Consider the following 27,857-nt stretch of genomic DNA (forward strand, 5'->3'; position numbering starts at 1 on the left):
ACAGCGCACTTGAATGGGTGCCATTCACTAATTGAATTTTCAGTAGAATACCATGACAGAAATGTTCACTATTTAGATGTGGATGTCATCAAAAATAATGAAGGTCTAGTCACTACATTATATTCCAAGCCAACGGACAAAAATAACCTTTTAAATGGGTCAAGTTTCTATCACACCTGTACCTTTAGGTTGGAAAAAACTGCGAGAACCCTGCATCCCATCTAAAAAAGATAGGAATCATCTTTTCATATCAATATTCGATTGTCATTCCACATTAATAAAAAACACCATCTTAAAGCACTAGGATCTATTAAAATACGACCCACAGTATGCATCATTATTTAGGGATAGACCAAGATTTGTATACAGAAAGGGGAAATCCCTGGCAAACCGTCTTGTTAGAGCCGATAGGTGTAAAAATAAAAAGGGATTGAATAAACAACAATTTCTAAAAGCACAGCATAGTTGGACTCATGCATGCTTGTCATGTCAAAACTGCATTTGTATTATCAAGGGAGAAAATCTATCTCATCCTCTGTATGGTGCAGAGATTTACATTAAAGGATGGCATTCATGTAACAGTAAAAATGTTATCTATATATTAAAATGCCCTCGTGGTAAAATATATGTTGGGCAGACATAAAAGCCAGTAAGAATGTTTGAATGAACATAGATCTGCAATAAAAATATATGCTAGGAAAGAAACCAGCTTACAGACTAAGGCTACATTCACACTACAGTATGGGGGACGTATATACGGCCGACGTATATGCGGCCGATATACGTCCCCCATACACTCCTATGGGCTCACGGCCCTGTACGGGAGCGGTACGGTGCAGCACACGTGCGGCACCGTACCGCTCCGTAGCCCGGGGAAAGATAGGACATGTCCTATCTTTCCCCGTATTACGGCGCCGTGCGCCATTACTTTCTATGGAGAGGGGCGGGGGTGAGCTGCGCTCACCTGCACCTCCTCTCCCCGCGCTGCCGTGTGCCCGCCGTGCTACGGTGCGGCGGGCTCACGGCAGTGTGAATTTAGCCTAAGGAAGACGACAGTTGCTAGATATTTCAATGAATGTAGACATCAGGTTTCAGACTTAAAGTGGATGGTAGTCGAAGAGGTCTATGAAAACGACAGTGAACAAGTATCGCTGTGTCTATTACAGAGAGAAGTATATTGGATTTGTAGATTGGAATCTAAGAGTCTTAAGGGTCTGAACGAGGACTTTAAGAATAGTTTACCTTTAAAAGCAGAATACGATTGTATATGGTTAAGGGGCATCAACCACGAATGAGTATATTTGTATTATAATTCTAAGGATAATGTTGGATTGTATACAGTTCGTTAGACTCTACTGAAGTTAAATATAAATTTATATTCAGTGTTTTATGTATATGTAGGATATAAACGATGACGATATGAAATAATTAATTAGTGTAAATGTGTGTAGGGCATGTCTGATGAAGGGTGCGTGTCCCCCGAAAAGTCACAGCAGCATGTAGTTCACATTACTGACAAGGTTCTCTCCCCAGTATCAAGACACGCAAGTGACTTCTACTATGGAATTACGCCGTATGGGCGATTAATCTTATGGATATACGAAATCTACTCGCAGTGTGCAAGGTAAAAAAAAATACAAGCCATATCACGTAAATATTGCTACAGAAAAACGCTACTATGTTTACACTAATGCTGGAATTGTCTATGGATAAAGCATAAAGTAAAAGAGTGTTACATTGGGGGAAATTGGAGAACCCTTCTTCCTAGACCACTTGTGTGTTCTATTTCATCTCCACGTACTGTCATTTGTATACATTGGAGAAGTATTCAGACCCTTTGCTCAGTATTGAGAAGCAACTTTCTATCATTCTTCCTTGCAGATCCTCTCCTGTTCCCTCAGGTTGGATGATTAACTTTGGAGGACAGACATTCTCAAGTCTCTCCAGAGATGTTGTTCTGAAGCCACTTATTTGTTATTTTAGCTGTATGCTTAGGGTCATTGCCTTGTTGGAAAATGAAACATCAGCCCAGTCTAAGGTCCAGTGAACTCTGGAAAAGTTTATAATCCAAGAAATCTCTGTACTAGCCCGCATTTTTCTTTCCTTTAATTGCAACCAGTCATCCTGTCCCTGCAGCTGAAAAACACCCCATAGCATGATGCTGCCACCAGGTTTCATGTTGGGATTATATTTGGCAGGTTATGAGCAGTGCCTGTTTTCCTACACACATACCGCTTAGAATTAAAACCAAAAAATTCAGTCTACATCTCAGTCCAGATAATCTTATTTTTCCTAGTCTGGGAGTACTTTATGTGTTTTTTTGCTAACTGTATGCAGGCTTTCATATGTCTTGCACTGAGGTGAGGCTTCGGTCATCACACTTTGTCATAGAGCCCAAACTGGTGGAGGGATGCTGTGATAGGAGATGGGAGAAAGTTCCACCAGTCAACTAACTGCATCTCTGCAGCTCAGCCACAGTGATCTTGAGTTTGTTCTTTATCTCTCTCACCAGGGATCATCTCCCATGACTGCTTAGTTTGGCGGGATGGCCATGTCGAAGAAGAGTTGTGGTCGTCCCAAACCTCTTCCAGTTAAGGATTATGGAGACCACTGTGCTCTTACGAACCTTATGTGCTGCAGAGATTATTTTGTAACCTTGGGCAGATCTGTGCCTGAGCTCCATGTGCAGTTGCTTAGGCCTCATGATTCTCATGTGCTCTGACAAGCACTGCGAGGTCTCATATAGACAGCCATATGCCTTTCCTAATGAGGTCCAATCATTAAATTAAACACAGCTGGACTCCAATGAGCAGTAGAACCATCTCAAGAAGGACTCAGAGGGAAATGGAAAGCATGCAAGTTAAATATGATTGTCACAGGAAAGGGTCCGAGTACTTATGACCATGTGATATTTACATTTTTCTTGTTTAATAAATATATTTCTGATATAGGTTCAAGCATTGGTGCAATCAACTGCACCTACAGAAAGTGCATAAAAGGGGCAGGCTGTAGGTCTCTCTCGACTGAAGACAATCCTCCACAATGCAAATGTAACTATTATAATATTAATGTCACATTTTTAGTTTGACATTTGACAGTCACCAGATTTTACCCATTACCTCTCATGTAAAACCTCCCCCATTTACTTATATTTTTTTTAAATATATATATAAATGGGGTAAATTTTCCCCGAGGATGCGCGTAGTTAAGTGGGCAAAATTTGCACCTCTAAAGCCATATGCAAATATGTGGAGATGATTTACTTCATATGCCCCTATCTTTGTGTCTTTAGTACCCTGAATCATACTTTCTGTGAACCATTCTGTGAGCTACAGACACGGGCAGTTTAAGACAAAGTTGGGAATGTGAGCTGCACATAAAAGAAACTTCTTTATCTGCTCATAGTCTGTAGCTCATAGAGCATGCTTCTAGATACAGAACCAAAGATCAAGTATTCTGAAGTGACACTGGCCCTTTTCACATGATTAGGATTTGGTCAGTGAAAAACTGACATTTTCCATCAGAGTTCACAATGTCTCCACCACTTTATGATCAATTTAGTGATCAGTTTTTATATAATTTTTTTAATAGTTTTATATATATATACACGGTACATGAAAAAGACCGATTCAAAAGCATATTTAGTTCAGTCAGCCACCATCACACATGGAGTGTTGAAGCACAGTTTCTCCGTAATTAAACCGGAAATTATTTATTGTTGGTATCTTTTCTTACTAATGACCATGATTAAGGACAGAGGTTCTATCTGAAAAGCATAGGCAGATGCCCTGACTTCTGCTATACCAGTGTATATCTTCTCATTTTATCTGATGTACTTACATTGACAAGAAGAAAGAATTTCCCAGGTTATATCATTGTTATGGAGAATTGGGTTTTTAAGAGGGATTTCAAAGTATTTGAAAAAAGACTGATGACTAGTATCTTTTCTATGTAATAGACATTTACACATTTGTAAAGGGCATTTTTCCACCCCTGTGACAAAAAGTAGAGCATGCTGAGATTTTCACGTGCGTTAAGAAAAAGGTGTGTGAAAAATACATGTATGACAAAGCTCATTGAATACAACGGTCAGAAACCCGCGGAGAACATACGTGTGAAAAAAATGTCCAAGTGTGCCCTGCCTCTGCTCATTTGCATATGCTTTTGAAAGTGTATTTTTCTAATAGTTACTGTTACTTTAGTATATACAAAAAAATGTGCTGGAAAATGGAGGCAGGCCATACACTGGGGGGGAGGGGGGCAGGAGGAAGGCCATACACTGGGGGTGGGGGCAGGAGGCAGGCTATATACTGGGGGGGGGCAGGAGGCAGGCCATATACTAGGGGGAGGGGGCAGGCCATATACTTGGGGGGGGGCAGGCCATATACTGGTGGGGGGGCAGGAGGCAGGCCATATACTGGGGGGGGGGGCAGGAGGCAGGCCATATACTGGGGGGGGGGGCGGTCAGGAGGCAGGCCATATACTGGGGGGGGGGGGGGCAGGAGGCAGGCCATATATTGGGGGGGGGGCAGGAGGAAGGCCATACACTGGGGGTGGGGGCAGAAGGCAGGCCATATACTGGGGGGGGGCAGGAGGCAGGCCATATACTGGGGGGGGGGCAGGAGGCAGGCCATATACTGGGGGGGGCAGGAGGCAGGCCATATACTTGGGGGGGGGGGAGGCAGGCCATATACTGGGGGGGGGGCAGGAAGCAGGCCATATATTGGGGGGTGGGCGGGTAGGAGGCAGGCCATATACTTGGGGGAGGGGGGGCAGGAGGCAGGCCATATACTAGGGGGGGGGCAGGAAGCAGGCTATATACCGGGGGGCAGGAAGCAGGCTATAAACGGGGGAGCAGGAGGCAGGAACATATACAATGGACATCTACTATGCTGGGTACTCCATATACAGTGCTGCTCACCTCAATACACTTTCAGTATACAAGTTCTTTTTGCTTTGTTACTTTTATTTTACCTAAAAAATATATATTTTTATTGAAACCATCTATGCACTTCAAGACTTACAATCGTCTCGCCCTCAGCCTTTTTGAACATGAGCAGAACTACCAAAGGTGAGCAATATTTAAATGGGTTTTACCATATTTTTTTTGTAAGATATGGGCAAGTGTGGGGTGAAGGATATTAGGTAATTTACCAACATCTATTAAAAGCTCAGCACCGCTTTATTGATATATTAAGTGAAAACTCCAGTCACCTCATCAACCTGACATTCCTATCCATAAAATGGCCACAGATGAAGTGTCCTGTGATCTGTATCTATCAACGAGCAATCGCCCCTGCCAGGACCTTAAAATAGTTTTCATGAAAACTAAGATCAAGGTCCTTGCAGCGCGATTGTTCATGGACAGTTAGAGATCACATGACCCTCAACCTGCGGCCATTTAATGGTCAGGAATGTCTGCCTAATGAGCTAAAGGACAGGAGGCTTCAATTTACATATAAAGAACTTTAATAGATGTATATTGGTAATATACCTAATATCCTCATCCCTACTTGCACACACACATTACGATAACATCAGGTAAATGTTATCTAACAATGTTAGATAATAATAATTATTGTTAGATAACAATGTTAGCCAACAATGAAAAAGTCATAAAGTTGCCCTATGAACGTTAACTCTATTTTCTTTTCTTGTATACAAATATTTAGTTTATATGATTCTTTTGGAGCATGAGAATGTTTTCAAATATTAACAGTAAATATTTGAATGTGGGAAATAATGGTCTTGTGTATGTAAGAAAAAAAATTTACCCAGGTGACAAAGCAATGACCGACATCTTCTGGCAGTTGTTCATATTTTTCAAGCTCCTTCAGAAACACACTGGAATATAGTGAAAACATGTAAATTAAGACCAATTCAATGAAACTTTGATCCACATAATTATCAAGTCAGACAGATAACGTCTTTACAAAGAATCTGAATAAAAATTCCGTTTTTTTTTGTCCTCCAAGCATTAGCTGAAATTTGAAATTAGTGAAAAAAAGCAAAAGTTAGCTTGATTGCTGTGTTTTTTCAACTACTTAATGGTGAACATTTAGCATGACCTTTTTTGAATTGTATAGGGAACCTGTCACCACATTTTCACATATACAGCTAATGACAGGTTACCATAGTGCCCTATTAACTCACTGACACCCTTTCTTTTCGTTAAAAATTGTTTCCCTTACATTCACATAATTCTAATTTATCTTATATTGCCTATCATCAGAGGGGGTGGTGTCCTGCTCAGCCGGCCCCTCTCTTCTACTCATGTCTCTTCCCAGCATGTCATGTTGCCAGGGTGATGTCATCTAAGGTCCTGTTACATTTGCAACATCTACCCATGTATGTATCGGATTACATGAAATAACAGCATGCCTACATGGACTTCTACTCCTCCCTGGAGGCATGTTTAGATTTCACGTGATCAGATACATACATGGGGTAGATTTTGCAAATGCAACAGAACTTAATGTGACATAAATTTAGTAATGTGACATGAAGTTGATATTTTAACATTGCAGCCATGGACAGGAACCTCTTTAGGGATAAAAGCAATGCCTTTTAATCATCATTTATAATGAAGTGTTTATTTTGGGTGGGTTTATTTGCGTGAAAGGTTCTATTTAAAAAAGAAAAAAAAAAGCACAAACCTTGGTTTTCTCCACCGCCATCTTTCACTAGCGTGGGTTTAGGAATGAGAGGAACAGTCGCTACAAACTTATTTTTAAGCTAGTTTTCATGCAGCAAAGATGCATGGAATCATTAAGTCAGTTCCTTAGGAGGCCGCACTGCAAAGGAAATCTACCACTTGACTCAGGCTAAACTGACCTAAGCACACCCACCTGCTGGCTCTGTACTACTGATTCCAGCACAATGTTTGCTCAAAAACCGATAGTTTAGTCACAAAAAGGTATTTAAAATATATTTAAATGAGCCTCCGGCATTCCACTTGCATCACAAGGCCAATTCTGCGCACTTCCACCAATCAATTAAACAACACGCCTCCATGTTTTTTCTGGGCCGCCTCCTGGTGCCGAGAGCCGATGAACTCGGCACTTCTCATGCATGCGCCGTCACTTACTCTCATGCAGCCAAACGTGTGTACGTGTATGTGTGTGTGTTGCGCAAGACTAGGCAACAGTGCATGCGCCAGGATTGACGAGAGCAGAGTGGCGTCATCCCCTTGAGGCATCAGAAGGATGACCAAACTATATGCTGGAATCAGTAGTACAGCGCCCGGAGAGTGGTGTGCTCAAGGTTATTTCAGCCTGAGTCAAGTGGTAGATTTCCTTTAACTTTTACACTACAAAAGGTTTAGAGCTGCTTCTCTGCTTTCACAAAATCATGTTTAAAACTGTGGCATAAAAAAATTATGCAAGAGAAATTACCATGTACATTCCAACCCATATGTACCTGGCCTTAGCGGTGCCACATATTGCAGCTTTGCTGCAAATTTTGTAGCAGAAAATTCACTTATTAAAAAAAAATTATTGAAATCTGAAAATGCAACAGTTAATTTCTGTGCTCAAAAATTACAGGGTCTTCTGCAAATTTTTTATACAGCGTGGTGCTGAGATTAGTACAAATACCATACACTAGGTAAGAGCTGCATTACGCTGACCATTCTAAGATCTGTCTGGAAAGGTCAAGTGTATTCCATATCCTGGAAAAAAAAAATGTGCTGAAAAACCCTAACGCGGCTTATACTTCCAGAGCAAGTTTGATGGCTAACTCAATTGAATGAGTCTATTAAAAAATGTGTACTCACCTTCCGAGGCCCCCCAGAAGGTCCTCTTCTTTCCATCAAATTGTCTCCACACTGTGCCGTTACTCGTGTCATGATGTCAGCTGCTTTCTGACATTCTAGTGTGTGCACCACCATTTGCACAAACTACGATGGCGGCAAGCGGTTGACGTCATGACGCAAGCGACGGCACCACGCAGAGACACGGAGCCGAAGCATTGATGGAAAGAAGAGGACCTGCCAGTGCAGTCCACTGAACTGAACATTATGAGAAAATGCATACAAATTCAGTTCTGACTACAAAGGAATTTCAGTGAAATCAAAAGATTTTCTCTGGGAATTTCTGAAATGATGAAATAGACTTAATCCAAAACAACGTATTGTGTCATTTGTCACCCAATCTAATATAAGTCGCTACTGGAAAATCCTTAAAACAGGACAAAATTATTTGACCCATGTAAACCTACTTTTATATACAAAAAAGCCCACTATGTGGTAATCTAATGGCTCCAACTAAACAGAATATTCCCATCAAAAATATGCCCATATATTTTAAAAAAAACCTGAACTTTATCATTGCTGTCAATGGGAAATTTGCATCACCACCGGGATTAACACACCAACAGAAATGTTTGGAATAAGTAGCTGCCCGAAACAAAAGAATTTAAGAATTAACCCCTTAAGGACGGAGGGTTTTTCGGCTAATTTCTCGCTCTCCAACTTCAAAAATCCATAACTTTTTCATTTTTACGTGTACAGACCTGTGTGAGGGCTTATTTTGTGCGTAACAAATTTTACTTTCCCGTAATGTTATTTATTTTAACATGCCGTGTACTGCGAAGCTGAAAAAAAATTCCAAATGTGGAAAAATTGAAAAAAAAATGCACGTGCGTCACGTTCTTGTGGGCTCAGTTTTTACGACTTTCACTCTTCGCTCCAAATAACACGCCTACTTTATTCTTTGGTTCGGTGCGATTGCGGTGATACCAAATTTATACAGGTTTTATTGTGTTTTAATACATTTTCAAAAATTAAACGAATGTGTACAAAAAAGAAAAAAAATTTTTTGCCATCTTCTGACGCTAATAACTTTTTCATACTTTGGCGCACGGAAATGTGTGAGGGGTCATTTTTTGCGAAATGAGGCGACGTTTTCATTGCTACCATTTTAAGGTCTGTGCGACATTTTGATCATTTTTTATTTCATTTTTTATGTTATGTAAAAAGGTGTAAAAGTCGCATTTCGGACATTTGGGCGCCATTTCCCGCCTCGGAGGTCACCGCCGGCCGTAACCGTTTTTATATTTTGATAGATCGGGCATTTTGGGACGCGGCGATACCTAATATGTCTGTGATTTTTACTGTTTGTTATGTTTTATATCCGTTCTAGGGAAAGGGGGGTGATTTGAACTTTTAATATTTTATTAATTTTTTTTATTTTTTAAACTTTTTTTTTTTTTTTTTTTTTCACTATTTTTTAGACCATCTAGGGTACATTAACCCTAGATGATCAGATCGCTCCTACCATATACTGCAATACTACAGTATTGCAATATATGGCGTTTTTGCAGGTCTTACATTACAATGAGCCACTGGCTCATTGTAACGAACCTGCATAAACCATGTAGCCTCGTGTCAAGAGAAGACCCGAGGCTACCATGGTAACCGATCGCCGCCCCCCCCGATGACGTTCGGGGGCGTGGCGATCGAAAAAAAGATGGCGGCGCCCGCGCGCCGCCGTCTTTTAAACGCCGCCCGCGACTTTGCGGGCGGCGTTTAGAGGGTTAATAGCCGCGATCGGTGCAAGCACCGACCGCGGTTATTGGCGGTGGGGGTTTTGTGCAAAATGCAAAAACCCCCACCTCTGTATGAAGGACTCAGCCCGTGAGCCCTCTTCATACATCCCTTATACCTCTGCGCCGTAGAGCTACGGCGCAGAGCGTTAAGGGGTTAAACACCTTATTTCCAGTTCAACAAAAGGAGTAGTTTATTGTATTATATGTCTTTGTCTACATATGTCTACAGATGTATATAGGGCGAACCCAATGAACTTTACTGACCAGAATAAAAAAGAGCATAATAAAAATATTAATAAAGTATTTGAAGAGAATCCCTGTCCCGTCATTTAAATAGTGAACAAAATAGAAAAGTTTCAGGGTTCAAAAGGTGTTCGGGATGGAAAAAGGTTTAACATGACTGGAGGGGAGGGGATTTTATCAGAAAAATGTCCAAAAGTAAGAGTCGCTGGAATTTGAGCTAGATGCACAGTTTCACATGGTCTCAATCATAAAATTTAACTGTTTGCTTTGAAGACTTTATTCCTTTTATTATGGATTGAATATAACCAAATGCATCAAGATAACCTGAACATTTGACCTTTTTCTTTCCTAACTGATTAATGTCCATCTATGTACCTTAATGAGTTTGTTTTTCTCGGTTTAGAACTTGATGCAAATGTGTAGATTAATTGTTTTACAAGGTAAATGAGGGCCTGGTCTCTTGTGTTCTCTGGGTATAATTTTAGTGGTAGTATAGAATGCTTGCATTCATTGATCGTTTGTTTAGTATAATATTCTGACAAGTATGTCCTCTGATTTGTAAGGCGCTATGGAATTTGATGGGGCTATATAAATAAAGATTATTATTAAAGATTATTAATTTAGGTTCCGCTGGTAAAGCACACCCTCTATAAATGATCAGAAACTGTACTGATAAAAGAGCATTCCACAAAGAAAACAACAAAAAGCCCCACGCTCAAAACATAACTCACTTATTATGAAATTCATAAATTTCCTGCATGTTCCCAAAGATGATATGTTCTTTATTTACAACGCCAGGTGGAATTTCTTCAACGCCGCTAGTCATTTCCCACAGATATGTCTGCAATACATTAAAATAAAAAGAGAAATATTTTAAGTTTTATATGGACAGCTTATAAGGGTAAAGGAAAAAATATTATGATTTAGTTAAAAAATTAGTTATAGTGATTTTACCAAATAATTAAATGCGATTCCCCCTTTGAAAACAAACAGAACAATGCCTACTTTGTGCTGCTCCTCCTTTTCTTTCTAAAGTTATGGCATCTAGTATTCTGAAACTGTTTGACAAAAATCTTTCTCACCAAAGGTGAAGTGGGTGGTCACTAATGTCTGTCAGTCTATGTCCTCAAGCTGAAGGACCATCCGACATGCCTACAGGACCTGTGGTGATGTAAGATCACATGTTTCCTATATCACTCAAGTCCCTGATACTGCCGAGAATGGGAACATGCTGAGCAGGGACAGGGTATGAAGACGAGGAGGGTTCTGTGCGTGTGTGTTAGTGATGGGAATTAGCAATTTTCCTCTCAAAGCCTCTCTATCTGCCAAGCCTTTAGGTTGACAGCCCATCCACTGGAGCTCTACAGACCTGAGGGTCAAGAAAGGGTGAGGGAGCTCTGCAGCTGCTGAGTGATTACAGGAAGCTTCATCATGTCTGCTCTGTCCTGTCTACACTCTGCTCTTATGTTCCCACACACAGTGCACCGTCTTCCTGTCCCCAAAAGTCTGGGGAAAAGGGGATTTTGACAGCATTTGGTAGCAATAAGGCTGTTATAGATTTTCTATCTCTCTCTATAACAGTGCATAGACATATGGGTAATCGAAGTGTATAGGTTATTGTAACTGTAATGCATGTTAGTATGGATATGAGGATGTAGAACGGATGTTGAATTTATCTGTCAGTTAGGGTCAGATCTGTGCATAACATTTGCAATATAATGGTGCTCCCTCTCAGATATGTGTGAGCCTTGACAAAGAACGTGTGCTCGAAACGCGTAGGCTGGACATTGCAGTCCACTACTTAGACGCAGTGCTAGGGTTTATGTGATGTCAATACCTTCCTATGGATACTAAATAAAAAGCCTGGAGTATTTTTTCCTAACACAAGCGCTGGATCATTTCTTCGTATTGTTTACAGGTTTAAACACAATGTTATTATATTTTGATAGATCAGACATTTTCGGACGTGGCGATACCCAATTTTTACTGTTTATTTATATTTATATCAATTCTAGGGAAAGGGGGATGATTTGAATTTTTAGGCTTTTCTATTTATTTATTTTTTTAACTTTTTTGTATTTTTACTTTTCAGACCCCCCTATGGTAATTTAACCCTATCTTGTCTAAATGATCCTACTATGTACTGCCAGTATATGGGGATTTTCATCCTCATATATTACAATGTGCAATTAACATGGGTTAGATCCAGACAGCCTTGGGTCTCCGGAAGGCTGTCATGACAACCGATCGATGCTCCCCATCACGCCAATGCGCCATCTTTTTTAAGCTGCCAGCGTCGATGTGCGGGCTAACACGATCGATCGGTGCTAGTACCAATTGCGGGCGTTAGCGGTAAGTCAGCCCGTGAGCCCACTCCATGCACCCGCAGCCGATCTGTGACGTGCTATTACCTCATGGGTCATTAGAAGGTTAAATTGAAATGACAAAATAAATTATACATTTTATATTTACACAAAAACCTTTACAATATATTTTACATATAATAAACGGTCATGAAAAAAAAGCTCTCCTCGCAAAATACTGGTTGACAGTTACTGATCAAATGTGTTTCATTGAAACACAAATGTGATCGGGCTCAGCCCCGCCCCCAGAAGTTTGCATTGTGTTTCTAAATACAGTGTAAAGACACATGTGACCGCACCCTAAATGTTGAATTAACATAACACTTTTTTTTCCTCCAAAAAATTGTATCTGTATCAAGTATTGTGATACTTCTTAAGTTATCGCATCACACTCAAAATTCTGGTATCGGTACAACCCTTGTTAGCTGTACCGTTTTCGGTGCAGCTCTGCTCTGTGTCCTGTGGGATCTCTCCATTATTATCTGCTCAGCGAGGGTCAGATCCAGGTTCTAATAGGCTCTTGGGCGCCAGGCCTCAGTAGGCCCCTTTGCAGTAAACTTATGTGGCGGCATAAAAAGTTCTGAAACTAAAACAGTCTCCTGTTCCCCTCATGGTTATTTTGTAGAAGACCCCTAAGCCCCTATGGATTCATTAGATACAGGCCCCCGTACTGCTATGGATTCCTTATGTGGGCCCCCTCAGCAGCCCTGAGCCTCGGCACTTGCCCAAGTATGCACAGTGCTGGTGCCGGTCCTGGCTCTAGGACTTCAATAAATACTGGGGATGCAGTATTTGGTTAATTATTGCTGAACTTTGGTATTTATAATTTATGGGGTGACATTTTGTGCTTTACTGTGGTTGTTGATCAGTTGAGCATTATAACAACACAGCCCTTTGGACCAATAAAGGTTGTTCACTTCTGGCCTAAATCCTTTCAAAAGGAAAAGACAATTCATAATTTTCCCAAATTGTTATGAAAAAATATTCAGCACATGCTCCATTGATCTAACTGGGTTTATTTATTATATATTTTGGAATCAGAGTCAGTATATCTTATTACAATTCAACCAGAATGATAACAGACTCCAAAGCCCTAAATCTAAATTAAGGAAAGTTTATGGTCTAAATAAAAAGTAGTTAATGAGTAACTTACATCCAAACATTCTCGCAGATCTCTAACATAGGCCTTTTCGGTCTGAATAAGCTCAGCCATGATAAACCTAAAAGGAAGGGGGGGGGGAAAACAATACAATCAAATACATAAAATAAAGAAATCAGACAATGAATAGCAAGAATTAATAACTATTTTTTTAATTATAATTATATATTAAACCTTTAAATGTGCCTTATATTATAACAGTTATTAAATTAGGACAATACTGACCCTTTTTTCATGGCTTCAAAAGTGAGTGCTTTAGTAATCTGTGATCCACAGTGGACCAACACAGGAAACTTTTTAAGACAGTTTTGTTGAAAACAGTTCAAGACACGCCAAATTTATTAACAATTTTAAAACCTGGAACATCTATAAGACAGTTCTGAGATTTTGTCCATACTCTAAGCCCCTGGTTGATAAGTTTATCTTTAAAGGTAACCTATCATTTGATTTGATGCATTATGAAGTAAACACTGTAGTTACACTGATGCAGGATCATATCTTGGTTAATCCCTGTGCTGAGTGGTTTTGCAGATAAAACAGATAAAATATTAGGATAATGAAGCTCTGTCACTTCTATGGCTGGTTCAGTGTTTGTCCTAGCACTTGACATGAACCGTATATACGCGAGTATAAGCTGACCCAAGTATAAGCCGAGACCCATAATTTTACCACCAAAACTGGGAAAACCCATCGACTCGAATATAAGCCGACGGTGGGAAATGCATTGATCACAGACCCCCCACTATATAGCCAGCAAGCCCCCAGTAGTATATAGCCTGCCCCCTGTAGTATACAGCCAGCCCAGCCAGCCCTCAGTAGTATACAGCCAGCCCAGCCAAGGTCATGAATGTTATAATTGTTGTTTCAGCAAAAACACTCAACTCAGGGATTAACCAAGATATGAACCTGCATCAGTGTAGCTACAGCATTCTCAAGGTATGTTTGGTTCACAATGCATAAGGTGTTTTTCATTCTGCAGGTAAAGCCCCTGAAGAGCTGGGTCTGTAGCATTTAATCATCAGCACAGCTTTGACAGAATCAGGAATATTCATGTCACAATGCTCCAGTGAAGCTGCTGATACAACTTTTATATAGCTATTTTTTATGATTGACTTGTTTTGCAGAATATAGAACTCAATTGTTATTGCATCGCCATGTTCCATTTTATTGCACGGGTTTTAACAAACGTGTTGATACCCAATATGTAGTGGTGTTGTGGTGATTTTTACTTATTTGATGTTAAAAGTGATACATACACACACACAAACGCATAGACAAACACACACAGACACACACAGGCTATCAGGTGAAAGGCAAAGTTACATCTCCCCTCTGTTAACGATGTCACACTAGGCGCCGTCCTACATGCTCCATGCTCTTTCTTTAGCTTATTATTAATAAGTTGTGGATAGGCAAATGGATCACTCTATTTGTAAAAAGGGTAAACGCCTAACTATTCTTTGTACCATTAATCAAAAGGAATAATGTTACAGAATGCATCCCTGTAATATGTTTTCCTAAGGACAGCAACAAAGAATTGTTACAGACCCTCTTTAATGGTTACTGTAAGGTACAGTTACCCTAGAAAACTAAATTTGCAAGTACATAATATAGCAATTAGTAAAAGAGGACGTGTAAAGGTGATTTGGGATACTAAACTGCTGGTCCATATGGACATGTGGGAGCTTTAGTGTTGCCAATAGCTGCTTAGAAAGTCCATATTTGTGCGCTATTAGAAAAAAAAACTTTTAAAAACTTACCTTGTTCCAGTGCTATCCACAGCTGCACAGTGAAGGCAACATTTTACACCCTGGCTTCACTGCACATGACTGATGTTGCGGCATATGCGCAATGCAGCAAGGGCATAGTGCTCTAGCTCCGTTTAAGAACTGACAAGGCCTGGGAAGCACAACAGATGGGTCCGATGTACCTCATCAGACTCATCTCCAGGCAAGAATAAATGATTTTTTCTATATAAAGCCCATGGAGGGACTCGGTAAACAGCGATTTGGGACATGAAACCACCAATCCATGAGGACCTTGGTTATTTGGTGTCGTAAATTGCCCTGACAGCTCCCCTTTAAAAATGCTATGGGAATTCACTGGAATGTAATAGACATGATAATAAAATATAATAGAACAAATACATTACTCTTTTCTACGAGCAGATTTCCGTTTTTCTTCATTCAGTTCATGTGTTGCATCTCGAAGCTTTACTTCACATCCAGGTGCACTTCCTGGAATTATGTCTAACTGTAAACTTTTACTCTGCATAAAGACAGAATGGTAAATAAAAATAAATTGAAACTTAGAATTTTTTTTTTAGGTACTATAGCTACAAAGAACGAAAGCATCTTTAAATAATTAATATTATCTAGAAAATATTTTTTTTTCCCCAAAAGGTTTTTAATCCTAAATTTCAGGATACAGGCTTATATTATAAATTTCTGGAAGGCAAAAGAAATGTACAGGAATTTGATAAGAATTCAGAATAAATTAGAGATGATAAACGATTAGTTGTGAAGAAGTAGGGGCTGAAGTGTGAGGAAAAAAAAATGCAGGATGCAACTTTTATTTACTAAAAGCCACAAAAAAAAAACTATTAGAAAAAGATGTATTCTATATGCTAGAGTATAAACCGATTAGTGGGGTGATGTATAACAGGTTTTTTTTGGTCTATGTATGGTGTTGTTTCGGCACAATTGTAGTGTAAAAGCGGTTTTGCAAATTTTCCTTGCACAAAATGAAGTCACTTGTTACCTGTTTGCACCAAATTCAGTAAACTTGTATAGCCAAGATTTTACTAAATTCATGTATTGCAACTTTCTGTTTAGGCTCATATTTTGACACAAATTGACTCCAGTCTATGTACTACGACTTTTGATGGTTCTTTTTAACTTTTTAGGTGACTATTGTAAACAACCCCCATAGCATAAGTACACTGCAAACAAATTTTTGGCCTGAAGCCACTATAATGTATCTCAGGGAGTGAGTAATGATAATGAACTCAATAACGGTACAAGTTTAGGGTGGGAAATGTTTTGGTCACAGCAAGTACCCGTCTCTACCTGCTTTGCAACACAAGAGCCCTGATAGGGAAGAGGTGCATGGAGCACTAGAGGGAAGTATTAACTGTACTTTTTAAAAAATACTCGACTATAAGCCAAATTGGGCTTGCGGGTAGTTGAGCTCGCTTCATAATAACAGTTTCTAGAAAAAACTGGATGGGTTCTATAGACTGCAAAGTTGAAGCTGTAAAATTTAGCTGTAACAAATAGTGCACAATTTTTGTCAATTGTACTGGATTTGGATTTTTTTTTTTTAAAGCTTCCCAGTACATTGCATGGAATATGACATACAGACAGCAGGAAAGAACCCTTTGTGCCCTATATAAGCCCCAATACATCTCAGTAAAAAAAAGTAATTTAAAAAAAAAAAGTTATGGTTTGTAGAAGCAGAGGGAACAAAAAAACAGAAAATCAAAAACAGTAAAGTCTAAGGCCCCTTTCACATGACCGTATATGGCATTAGGTTAGCAGTACAAACAGCAGATAGATTACGACCGCCATGTAACTGCATTGTGCACGGCATGTTGAGCACAAACTTGAGTTACTGTACAGTCCTGGCAACGGAAAAAAGATAGAGCGTGCCCTACACACAGTCCCCTCACTGTGGAGAGGGGAGGGGTGAGGAGCACTCGTCTTTCCACTGGGACGTATGTCATGCCCAGTTCCCAGCCCGGGCAAAACCTATGTTCGTGTGAAAGAAGCCTAAGGTTAAAAGACTGTCATGTCAACAAAAGCACATTCCAAAATTATAATCTTGCATATCCCTGGACAACATTGTGGAGTATGGTTCTCTGTTAACATAAGCCATGCACAATATATTGGCCACCAATCTGGTATATTTCTTGGAAATTTGCAATATTAATTGGCTCCGTTTTAAAGGCTTACACTTTGCAGTCCAGAGCCCCCCCTCCCCTTCCCCAATAACTCTTTGGGTCAGTCTGATCATTGAGATACCAAATTTATATAGGTTTTTAAACATTCAAAAAGGTTTATTAAGCAACAGGCTGGAATAAAGTAACAATGGCATGACAGTAGTATGATAGCTACACATTGCCTTTTAGGGTAGAAAGAACTCATTAGCCATGCAAGGGTAATGCAAACAAAAGTAGTGAAAATACAATATAGAATGAAGCATCAAGTTGTATAGTCATACTTATAGCTTTAGGTCGTTGTGAAATAAGAAATATAAAAACAAATGAGAGAACCTTCCAGAGGGTTAACAGGAGAGGAGGCAAAGGATTGAAGGAAGGGGGTGGAGGTGAGCAGCAGGAAGCGCATAAAGAGGCCAGAAGTGGGTCCACCCTTCCCACAGACACTTTAATCCTGGAGTGCACGGTATGCAGGGTAGGACAGAAATGATTGCCAGTGAAGCCATGTTTTGGAGTAAATCTGGGGCTTATTAACTAAGGGTCCACGCTTGCACTTTCGTCAGATCTTCCGACGTTTTCAGGTTTTGCACGGCTGTGACAGGTATTTCAAAAGGGGTCTGAGCTGGGATTGTGTTGTCACAATCTAGTGAAGACTAGACATGCAACAAGTCGTTGTGGTTCTTAATTGAGTCATAAAAATGTTTGGTTGTTTAGGAGAAGATGTTTGGAGGTGGGTGTCTCACTGGAAATCAGAAATTCTAGAGGTTGTATTGTAGATCCCGTCAACACCTGGGAGAATCTGAGTGGTTTATTATGAGATTGAGCAAGAAAAGGGCCCCAGTTCTGCCGGGTGGAAATGCAGGGTTGTCCACAATTGGGAATAGGGGTCAATCTGGGAGATATTTAGTCCCACCCCTCTGAGTGCGTAGTGTGGACCATAGTGAAGGAAAGGGAGACAGGGTCATGATAGGCCAGGGTCCAAGTCCAAGGGAGAGTGGCAAGGCCTCTAGGACAAACCTTTTGCACCAGGCCCGCCCATGTCGTCAAGGTCCTACAGTGAAATAAGTCCAGGAAAAAGGAATAGGCTGCCAACAAGTAGTAGAGGTTGACAACCAGGTAATCCAATCCCCCCATGTCTTTGGGACGGAGCAGAGTTTCCAATCTAAAGGATAGACCCCATCAGTATGAGTCCATCTGGCCGCTCATAAGGGTCATTAACCATGCGTCCAGATAAAAACCTTCCTCCTATTGAAGTTCGCCTTGTCTCAGCAGGTCTCTCATACTCATTCTGTACCACGGGCATATGTAGAGCATGGAGTGTACAGCTTGGACACTGTACTGCACGTCCGGCTCAATTAAACTTATGGGCAGATAAACAACTGAAGTACAACCCCGTCCTATGTTATCAGGGACACTCCCCTCTGACTGTCATCCCTGAGGGCTGACATGTCAGACAGCCACACAGCAGGCGGCACACGGCATCTGCGCAGATCAACTAGGGGCAGAACCTGGAATGCGTCACCTAGGAGAACCATGCCCAGTAATAAACTTGTTAAAAATAGTATAAATGCCAGTTATGGCCTACATTAATCTTAATTCCAACAATGCTATGTGGACATTTTGGGACACATACAGTCTGTTACTCAGTGGTGTACAGGTTATCAAAACGTCAAACCCACAGATACTTATAATCACCCAAGGGGATAGAAGTACAAAAACAAATGGTTCTAAATGAAGGACTGTGCGAGATCATATTTTGCTAATGTTGTCAAACAAAGCACAATGTAATTGATCATGTAGACCATTAGTGGCCGGTGTGTTCAACACATAAATCCACTTCACCTCCCGTTATTGGATATTTCTATCTCACTCCCCTTCCTGTTCAGGGTAGGGAATGAGGTCGATTAACATAAATTTGAGGACTGACAGGTCCCCATAATGATAGATCTCCACATGTTTTGCTAGTTTATTTCTTCTATTGGTAATTTCCCCACATGGTCACCAATCCTTCTCATCAATTCCCTAATCGTCTTATCAACATATTCCATGACACATGTACAGGTTGCCTTATATGTAACCCCTATACTCTTACAGTTTATATAGATCTTTATCTTAAAGGTTATCCCAGTGACATTACTGAAAAAGGTGTTACCAGTTGACATATAAAGGCATGCTACACAGACCTCGCCATCAATAGCACCCTTCGACTTTCAAAGTAAGGCACGAAGTGCAGATCCTAGAAGTAACTTTTTATCAGCCTACCCTTTAAGGATCAGCCTTTATCTAAATGTGATGAGGGGTATAGGTCCAATCACTTCTTAACCCCTTAACACCGAAGCCACTTTTCACCTTCCTGACACGGCTCATTTTTTCAAATCTGCCCTGTGTCACTATAAGCTGTTATAACTTTGGAACGCTTTAACATATCCAAGTGATTTTGAAATTGTTTTCTCGTGACACATTGTACTTCATGATAGTTACAAAATTTTGGTGGTATGTTTTGCATTTATTTATGAGAAAATCAGATATTTGGTGAAATTTGGAAAAATTCTAAATTTTTCACATTTTCATAAAAATAGCAAAATCCTGCTATTGAAGGACCCTCTCAGGTTTGAAGTCACTTGGAGAGGCCTAAATAAAAAGTAAAACCCCATAAATTACCCCATTATAGAAACTACACCCCTCAACGTACGTAAAACAACTTTTATGAAGTTTGTTAACCCTTTAATTGGTTTACAGGGGTTAAAACAAAATAGGATGCAATTTTGAAATTAATTTTTTTTTTTACTAAATTAATGTGTTTTTCATAAAATGTACAAATTCTCAGTGGATAAAATACCAAAACGCTCCACAACATTTGATACCCAATATCTCCCGTGTATAATAATACCCCATATGTGGTGGTAACCTGCTGTATGGGCACACGCCAGGGCATCGAAGGGAAGCTGCGCCATTCAGAGCTGATTATGCATTGTCACTTTATAATGGCTATACAATCTTTATTTTTTTGGCAATTTGGACATATAAGGGCTTATTTTTTGCGACATGAGATGCACTTTACAAATACTTCATTTTAGTGGGACTGTAGCTTTTTGATGAGAATTTATTAACTCTTGAATGTATGGAGGAAAAGAAAATTGTCAATTTTGGGTTCTTTATTTTGGGGGTCGTACGCCGTACACTAAAAATACTATAATATTTTTATTCTCTAGATCACTACGATTATAGTAGTTTATATAGTTTTTTTATATATTTTAAAATTTTACAGAAAAAAACGAATATAAAGAAAAATCTCATTTGTTTTTGCATCACCATCTTTTCGGAGATATAACTTTAATACTTTTTGGTTGACAGAGCTAGTTTAGGGCTTATTTTTTACGTGTTGATTTGTCCTTTTTAGTGGTACCATTTTGGTGCACATAATTTTTTTTTAATCACTTTTTGGAACATTATTGTGAAGGGATTTTATGAAAATTTACATTTTTGGAGAGTTTTTCGCGTTTTGTTTTTACGGCGTTTACAGTACAGGTCCAATAATGTTTCGGACTTATTGTACAGATTGTTATGGAAGCGGCAATACCAAATATGTGGGGTATTTTGGTGATTTTCAGGTTTTTTCACTTTATTAGATGTGTATAGGGAATGTTTGTGTTTAGGGGACTTTAACTTTATTTAACTGGTTAAGGACCGGGCCCTTTCCTGTTTTTTTTATGTCCATTTTTCACTCCCCACCTTCAAAAATCTACAACTTTTTTATTTTTACACATAAAGAGCTGTGTGACGGCTTGTTTTCTGCGTAACAAATTGCACTTCATAATGATGGTATTAAATATTCCATGCCATGTACTCGGAAGCGGGAAAAAAATTCCAAATGAAATGAAAATGGTGAAAAACCGCATTTGCGCCATTTTCTTGTGGGCTTGGATATTACGTCTTTCACTGAGCGCCCCAAATGACATGTCTACTTTATTCTTTGGGTCGGTAGGATTAAGAGGATACCAAATTTGTATAGGTTTTATAATGTTTTCATACATTTACAAAAATTAAAACCTCCTGTACAAAAATTATTTTTGATTTTGCCAACTTCTTGCGCTAATAACTTTTTTATACTTTGGTGTACGGAGCTGTGGGTGGTGTCATTGTTTGCGAAATTTGATAATATTTTCAATGATATAATTTTTAGGACTGTACGACCTTTTGATCACTTTTTATAGATTATTTTAGATTTTTAAAAATGGCATTTTCGACTTTGGGCGCTATTTTTCGTTACGGGGTTAAACGCATTGAAAAACCGTTATCATATTTTGATAGATCGGGCATTTTCGGACGCGTCGATACCTGATGTGTTTATGATTTTTACTGTTTATTTATATTTATGTCAATTCTAGGGAAAGGGGGGTGATTTGAAATTTTAGGTTTTTTTTATTATAATTTTTTTTTTTTACTTTTTTTTATTTGTATTTACACTATTTTTCAGACTCCCTAGGGTACTTTAACCCTAGGTTGTCTGATCGATCCTATCATATACTGCCATACTACACTATAGTTGCAATATGCAGCAAAGACTTACCGGCTATGGAGAGGGCTCAGCCCGTGAGCCCTCTCCATGCAGCGCGACCCGACCGTCGCCGTGAATACACGGCGGGCGGTCGCGAACCGGTTAATTGATTCTTTTTATTCAAAAGTGTGTTGAATTAGTATTTTTTCCTTTTTTTCTTTACTTTTACAGGTTAACTTGAACAAGTGATTCACTGATTCCAGCTAAATGCCCCTGAGAAATCTCCGGTCACGGGTGTTAGAGGCAGGTGTCGGCTAGAATATATAGCCGACACCCGCAGCTTCTGGCGCCGGCTCCGTTCAGGAGCCAGCACCAGAAGCTTGATGTACTATTACTGCATTTTGCGGGAACGCACCTCCCGCCATGCAGTAATAGTACGTCAAATGTCGGGAAGGGGTTAAAGATCATCATCTATTTGTAACATGGCCCAATATTTTATTATGAATTTTCTCGATTTGGCTGCACCGCTATCGTATGTAAACAAAATCCTATATATATTACATTGATTGGATAAAATTTTACTTTTTCCCCCTCATGATTTCAATCCTCTGCAGACACCGCACCTCCTGAAATGCCTTCCTCAATACTGTATCAGGATATCCTCCCTCCTAAAAACGAAGCTGCAACTCATCTGTCTGCGCAAGGAACACTCTTATCTGTACTGCAGTTTCTCCTTGCTCAGAGATAAATTTGTCTTTTTCCCCCACCATAAGACAAAGACATCAATGCATCTTAAAAATAGTTCAATTTATGGTGTAACTGCACATAGTTCCTTTCCAAAGACGTTGACTGCCTCCCACCAGCCCAAGAGCAGGTTCACGTATAAGGGAACTATACCACCCGTGACTTGGTCGAGGTGAATTACAATGGACAAATGCTTCAATTAAAAACTTGGATATACGTACCAGCTTTTCTGATCCTGCAATAAAAACATGGCAGAGTTTAATAGCGCAAGGTATTTCTGGTTGTCTCCTAAAAGACACGTTCCAGGTTCTGCCCTGTATTGCCCTGATCTGTGATAAGGGCAATACAGTTTATATATATATTGACCGCTATGTGACTGAATTCGTTGGGAATTCATGATCAACAACACAAAAATTGTCCAATGAGGACATCTAAACCCATTGGTCACTAAAATGTAACTTTTATTTATAGTTTGAGACAATATAGTCAGTGGTCATATCTTATATTCATGTGTGGTAATCATGCTTTATCTATGGTGAACGGCTAGGGCTCCCAAGTCATTTACTCTAGGATAGCCAGTTGAATGCACCCTGGTTCATGTCACTGAAGTCTTCCATGCATTCCCTATTTATACCCCACACCACAGGCGCGACATCCAAGTGGTAGGGATACACACATACCCTTTCAGCGGACCTCAATGTACTGAAGGGGGGGGGGGGGATTCCTTCACACTTGCCCTAAGAATTTGACCATTGACTCTAGACACACCAACACACAATTAATTCCCTAATACAGCTGCTATTCATCACTGCTGAATCTAAAATCCTTCACACACTAGCCCCCCCCCAATTGATCTGCGCAGATGACATGTGCTGCCTGCTCTTTGGCTGGCTAAGTAATGAGATGTCAGCCTTCAGGGATGACACAGGCAGAAGGGAGTGTCCCTGATGACTTGGGGAGAGTACAGTTCCTCTACATCTACCTGTTAGTGTAACTGAGCTGGATGCGCAATACAGCATCCAGGCTCTAAACTCCACACTCTACATATGGCCACCCCTGTGGTACAGAATGAGAATGAGACCTGCCAAGATGAGGCGAACCCCAATAGGAGGTAGGTTTTATCTGGACACACGATTAATGACTGTTATAAGCGCCCAGACGGACTGATACTGATGGTGAACACCCAGATGAATGGATACTGATTGTGGTGTTTCCATGTTTTGTTTGCACTTTTGTAGAGTTGCTATGCATTCATCATATCCCTCTACGAAGTCTGGTGAGCACTATTAGTAAACAAGCAGTTCTGAGACTGCCCTTGTAAGGGCAGGATTTATGGGGAAAAAGTAGGGGCAGTCTAGTGTTCCCCCAGTTCCCCCGAATATACCTTTTGGGGCCTCATTTGATAAGTAATGACTCCCTCCTGTATTTGTACTTTTAATGCACATTGGCTAATTGAAAATAGGGTAAGAACCCATGCTATTATGATTTATTAGAGAATTAGCAAAATCTGGTACTGTGGATTAAGGATGTGTTAAGGTCACAGATACATTTTGATCCTGCTGCTGTACATTGCTAGTCTTGATACACCAAGATCAGCCAGAAAAAAAATCTTATAATTAGCAGAATAGAGCATGCAGGCAAGATGTCTGGAGCTCCACGCGGCTAATTATGCAAGCCCCAGTCACCTCCCTCTCCCATGTTGAGAGAGGGAAGTGAATTCACATGACATCACCTCGCTCTCCCATACTACCAGGAGGTGGCAGGGGTGTGCATAATTAGCAAATTGAGGGAGGGAGGTGGCAGGGTGTGCATAATTAGAAGCTGGAACTCCAGACATCTTGCCTGCACGCTCCATGCATGTTTCTTTTCTAGGTGATCCTGGCGTGGTTGATTTACTTTAATGTTGTATTTGGTCAATTGTACCTAAGTGACGACATCCAGAGATAGAATATACAGGCAGTCCCCGGGTTATGTACAAGATGGGGTCTGTAGGTTTGTTCTTAAGTAGAATTTGTATGTAAGTCAGAACTATATACTTTATCATTGTAACTACAGACAAATTTCTTTGGTCTCTGTGACAATTGGATTTTAAAAATGTTACATTGTCATAGGAACCAGGATTAACAATAAAACTTAAATGCAGACACATTTGATAACTGTTATAGCTGTTTATTGTAGCCTAGGGCTAAAGTACAGAAAATTACCAACATCCAGAGGTCTGTTTGTAACTAGGGGTCGTCTGTAAGTCGGATGTTCTTAAGTAGGGGACCACCGGTACTGGTATAACTATTAACTGAATTCAAACAGCAGACATGTATTACTGCAGCATACAAAGGGGCTCATTTACTAAGGGTCCGCGGACCGCACCAACGCTGGAAATTCCGACGATTACCTTTTTGCGTCACATTTAAAAGGCGCACGCGTCAGATGATCCGACGGATTTGGACAACGCGCGGGATTTAACATTTAAAATTGTGTCGCAAGCCAAGCACTTACATGCACCGGGAAAAAGATAGTGAACTCCGTTGGACCTGAGCAGGAAAGCGACACAAGCAGGAAATCGGGTGCACGATCTAAGTGAATCGCGCTGGAGTCTATGATCGCCAGACAACGCACAGTGGGGATCACTCAATGGACGGGTAAGTAAATGTGCCCCAATTTGTTTACACCAGCAATCTTTCAGTCATAACTTACACCCGCCGTACATGGCAACTGTAAAGGCAGCCCTGTGTATTATATGTAACAGGCAAAGTAGAAAGGAGTAGTGAAATATTTTGACATATATTCATTGTTAAAAATAGAATCAGGTAGATTATTATCCAAGAGCATGCTTTAAAAATCGTAAGTGTTATTGAGTGACTTAATGCTTACCGATTTGTTGGAATCATTATAAATACCCAATGCTTTTTCTAAACTTGTACGGTATTTCTCCATGCGTACAGAGAAATCTCGATACCTTTTATCCAGCACAGCAATACATTTTTTAATTTCTGAAGAATGGGCATGTCCTTTTTCACAAAAGCCATCCGCAAGCTGAATCAACAGTTTAACCCTTTCTTTAGTTTGCTACAAAAGATTGATAAAATAATTTTACTTTTAACATTCAAATAAGTAAAACAAAAGGTTTACAATAGGTTGACAGTCTTAAATAAATGTTACTTGTTTATTCACAAACTGGGCAGAACAGAGTTTTCAATGTGAAACTTTCAAGAGTGACGGAGGGGAACTCACCGAAGAGTAGTTGAAAACTCTTATTGTGAAGTACAAAAGCGAGAAAGCAAAATGTGATTAGGGACAGCCTGTTTTGCGCAAATACATATTTTCTCAGGTCAATGGTTATTTATGCCTTAACGTTTGCAGTCTGTGGGGGAGATTTATCAAAAGTGTGAGGGAAAAACTATTCTAGTTGCTCTTGGCAATCAGAGCTCAGCTTTCATTTTCTAAACTGCTACCCTGTTTTCCCAAAAATAAGACAATCCCCAAAAATAAAACTTAGTGACCTAGAAATATAAGGTCTCTCCTGAAAGTAAGACCTTGTGAGTCATTGCTACAGCTCCTGAGGTTTAATAGGTATTGGTGCACATCAGATTGGTAGGGTGCTGAAGGATTAGGGATCCAACTCCAATATTATATTTGCAATGTAATCCAAGCACTCCAAACATGCAATTAAAGATTTTTATTAGGATGAACGGCGAAAATTTCAAGCGTAAACGTTTTCGGCTGGTACAACATCAAACACTGAAAATATGAACATGAGAATACATAATCAGTGACAGTGATGACAACAGTAAAAGTAATATACAACAAATACAAACCACCCTCTCAGCAGAAGAATTCTCCAACCTAAAAGACCGTCTCAACAGGACATTGACAGACTATCGCCACACAGTGGAATCTACCAAATGCAAGAGTCTACAGATGGCGCTACAACTTCCAATTTCATTGCTCACATCAACAAAGTCACTCTACCTCAAGAGACACTTCCTATTCCGACTCAGGACAAGAAAACTACAATACGAACCCAAAACCTTTTTTAGCCAGACGCTCCAGGCGCTCTTAGACAGACCGTTTTTTTGCATACGGCTACCACAAACAGATCCTCCAAAAAAAAAACCACGACTCAACATACCTGACAAAGAACACAACAACGTATACCTTTTGTCCATACATTTCACCCTGCAAGCAATAAAATCATGAACATCATAAGTGGACATTGGAATATTCTTTCCAAAGCCCATCCCACTGTGACAGCATTCCAGAAACCCCCTCTGGCTTGCGCTCGACGTCCAAAAAACCTGAAAGACTCGCTCATCAGAGCTGACATAGGTTCCAACATTCGCGTCCCTCGCCACCATTTCCTACAGACTCCAAGAAAAGGCAACTTCCCATGCCTTCAGTGCTCACAATGCACTAACGTTATCAAGGGGGATAAATTTCATCACCCCCACTAAAGGAAAAGTTTCCCGATCAAGGACCGTTTTAACTGCCAAACATCCTACGTGGTCTATTTAATTAAGTGCCCATGTGGACTTATTTACATAGGTGAAACCACCCAAACTGTAGGCTCCAGGATAGGTCAACAAGTCGACCATTCGCACGAAAAACCTACTGTTACCTGTCCCATATAATTTCCATAAACACAACCATAATCTATCCCAATTACAGTATCAAGGGATTGAACATATCGCACGACCTAGGAGAAGCGTTGACCGAGTGAAACTCCTAAAGAAGAGAGAATCCTTCTGGGTCCACACTCTACAGAGTATGAAACCCCATGGACTTAACCGAGAGTACGACATAGCGAGTTTCCTGTAACTGTATATTATACACTCGCTACCAACTACTGTACTTATTGTTTTGTTCTGTTGTTTTTAATTCGTCTGTATACAAACATCATTATAGGTCTATTCCATTTCAGATTCGTTAAAAAGTGACCTAGTCCTCGGGGGGTGGTAAGATCTGCACAGCCCTATATTTCTTCATAGATTATCCAGATTGCTGTTCTCTCCCCTAATTAACCGCCTCTTCCATATTATTCTCCTCCTCCTTTTCTCCCAACTTTCCCCACTGCTCTTCTAGTCTCCTGGCACTTCTGTTGCAACCCCGCCTCCCAATAGCAACAGATGCCATACACAAGCGCATCCCCATAGCTCTCCATGCGGACACCGGAAACCGGGCATTGCGCAACTTCCGGTCGGCACCGCTGTACACCCAGAATGAAGCTGCTCACTGCTACACCCTTAAACCGCAAGTGCCGAGATGGCGCAACTTCCGGTCAGGCACAGTGCGCGCTCACAAGCTGCGACCCACTACAAATAGCAGGCAGCACCATTAGCCAGTCAGCACCACAATTCCAGGAGAACTGCT

At 40.2% G+C, this 27,857-nt stretch overlaps 1 protein-coding gene across 5 annotated transcripts in view; it reads right to left on the reverse strand.

The window, feature by feature from the left end:
- TRIO (trio Rho guanine nucleotide exchange factor) overlaps positions 1 to 27,857 on the reverse strand; it is a 373,142-nt gene that overhangs the window by 204,738 nt on the left and 140,547 nt on the right. For all 5 annotated transcript variants that reach the window (XM_072153041.1, XM_072153043.1, XM_072153042.1 and 2 more), the window contains exons 22-26: positions 25,362 to 25,556; positions 15,464 to 15,579; positions 13,306 to 13,372; positions 10,521 to 10,630; positions 5,775 to 5,844 (exon numbers count right to left, since the gene is read on the reverse strand). In XM_072153041.1, the coding sequence (XP_072009142.1) occupies positions 5,775 to 5,844; positions 10,521 to 10,630; positions 13,306 to 13,372; positions 15,464 to 15,579; positions 25,362 to 25,556 (558 nt within the window). The remainder of the gene's footprint in view (positions 1 to 5,774; positions 5,845 to 10,520; positions 10,631 to 13,305; positions 13,373 to 15,463; positions 15,580 to 25,361; positions 25,557 to 27,857) is intronic.

The sequence above is a fragment of the Engystomops pustulosus genome, chromosome 5 (genome assembly GCF_040894005.1).
Source record: "Engystomops pustulosus chromosome 5, aEngPut4.maternal, whole genome shotgun sequence".
NCBI lineage: Eukaryota > Metazoa > Chordata > Amphibia > Anura > Leptodactylidae > Engystomops > Engystomops pustulosus.